The 1,884-nt window shown below is 53.5% G+C and overlaps 1 protein-coding gene across 9 annotated transcripts in view; it reads left to right on the forward strand.

The window, feature by feature from the left end:
* The window catches only part of PRKCZ (protein kinase C zeta), a 133,508-nt gene that overhangs the window by 84,185 nt on the left and 47,439 nt on the right, over positions 1-1,884 (forward strand). For all 9 annotated transcript variants that reach the window (XM_017542636.2, XM_017542635.2, XM_017542639.2 and 6 more), the window contains one exon: positions 589-670. In XM_017542636.2, coding sequence (XP_017398125.1) covers positions 589-670 — 82 coding nt within the window. The remainder of the gene's footprint in view (positions 1-588; positions 671-1,884) is intronic.

Consider the following 1,884-nt stretch of genomic DNA (forward strand, 5'->3'; position numbering starts at 1 on the left):
TTTTTTAAGACGGGGTTTCACCATCTTGGTCAGGCTGGTCTTGAACTCCTGACCTCAGGTAATCCGCCCACCTTGGCCTCTAAAGTTCTTGGATTACAGGCATGAGCCACCACGCCCGGCCACAATTATGTTCTTATGCACTGTGTTACAATATACGCATTGTAGTATGTAAATACGTAAATCATAGAAAGTTTTGAAGTGGCCAGATGCGGTGGCCCACACCTGTAATCCCAAGTTTGGGGGCCCAGGGTGGGAGGATCACTTGAGGCCAGGAGTTCAAGACCAGCCTGGGCAATATGGTGAGACCCCATCTCTACAAAAAATACAAAAATTAGCCGGGTGTGGTGGTGCACACCTGTAGTCCCAACTACTCTGGAAGCTGAGGCGGGAGGATTGCTTGACCTCAGGAGGTTGAAGCTACCATGAGCCGTGATCGTGCCACTGCACTCCAGCCTGGACGATGACAAAGTGTGACCCTGTCTGTAAAATTTTTTTTAATTACAAAAAGTCACAAAGTATTTACAGAAGCTGCATTGTGACCCTGCTCCAGCACCCAGTCACACTGCCATCCCCCCGTCTCTCTGCCAGGATTCTGTCATGCCTTCCCAAGAACCTCCAGTAGACGACAAGAACGAGGACACCGACCTTCCTTCCGAGGAGACAGATGGAAGTAGGTGCTGCTCCCTTCTGGCTGGGTGGAGCCTGGGCGTTGCCTCACCCTGCTCACATCTGCCTCTGGCCACGAGTCCTTTCCCAGGCCCGTTTGCTCTACAGGGGTCATTGTCCGAAAGCCTGGCCACCCTTCCCCAAGGTTGGGGACAAAGCTCTCCCGGGCCTCCTCTCAATCCTCGGCAGAGACGGGCAGGGCACACTGGCCCTCCCTGAGGCTGCTGGACAGGGATGACTCCGTGAAGCACTGTTGTGGGAGCCTGGGGGTGCAGAGCCTCTTCCTGTACACCAGCTCCGGGGTTCTCAAAGGCACTTAGCACAGCGGCCACCACTGGGCACCTCCACAGTCTGGCAGCTGCACAGAGCTGAGCCCTGTCGGGAAAGGCTGGCGAGGTGGCTGCTGCGTGCACAGCGTGGCTGGGGCATGGTCCTTGGAGTTTTGTGAGGTTTTGTTTGGGGGTGGGACTTCTTTTATGCTGAGAAGCATTCAGAGATCTCAAACACCAGCTGGACCCACAGCCCAGCTCTGGGCCTCCAAACCTGTACCACTGCACGAGGTACGAGAGCCTCACTTTCACTTGATGCATGTGAGTTCTGTCCTGTTGGGAGCCTGGAAGGACATATGAGACCACAGAACATAAAACACTTAAGTGCACTCAGTGCCTCACGCAAAAGTTACCTCACAAACAACTGCCTGTCCACCCGCCCTCCACCCACCATCCACTGTATTTGTGTACATCCATACCTCATGCATGCATGCATGCGTGTATCCCTCCATCCTCGATGCATACATCTATCCTCCATCCATCCATCCATTCATCCTCCATCCATCCATCCTCCATCCTCCATCCATCCTTCCATCCTCTATCCATCCATCCATCCATTCATCCTCCATCCATCCATCCTCCATCCATCCATCCATCCTCCATCCATCCATCCTCCATCCTCCATCCATCCTTCCATCCTCTATCCATCCATCCATCCATTCATACTCCATCCATCCATCCATCCTCCATTCTCCATCCATCCTTCCATCCATCCTTCCATCCATCCTCCATCCATCCTCCATCCATCCATCCATCCTCCATCCATCCATCCATCCTCCATCCATCCTCCATCCATCCATCCTCCATCCTCCATCCATTCATCCTCCATCCATCCATCCTCCATCCATCCATCCATCCTCCATCCATCCATCCTCCATCCTCCATCCAT

This window comes from Cebus imitator, unplaced genomic scaffold (assembly GCF_001604975.1).
Source record: "Cebus imitator isolate Cc_AM_T3 unplaced genomic scaffold, Cebus_imitator-1.0 Scaffold145, whole genome shotgun sequence".
NCBI classification, from domain to species: Eukaryota; Metazoa; Chordata; class Mammalia; order Primates; family Cebidae; genus Cebus; species Cebus imitator.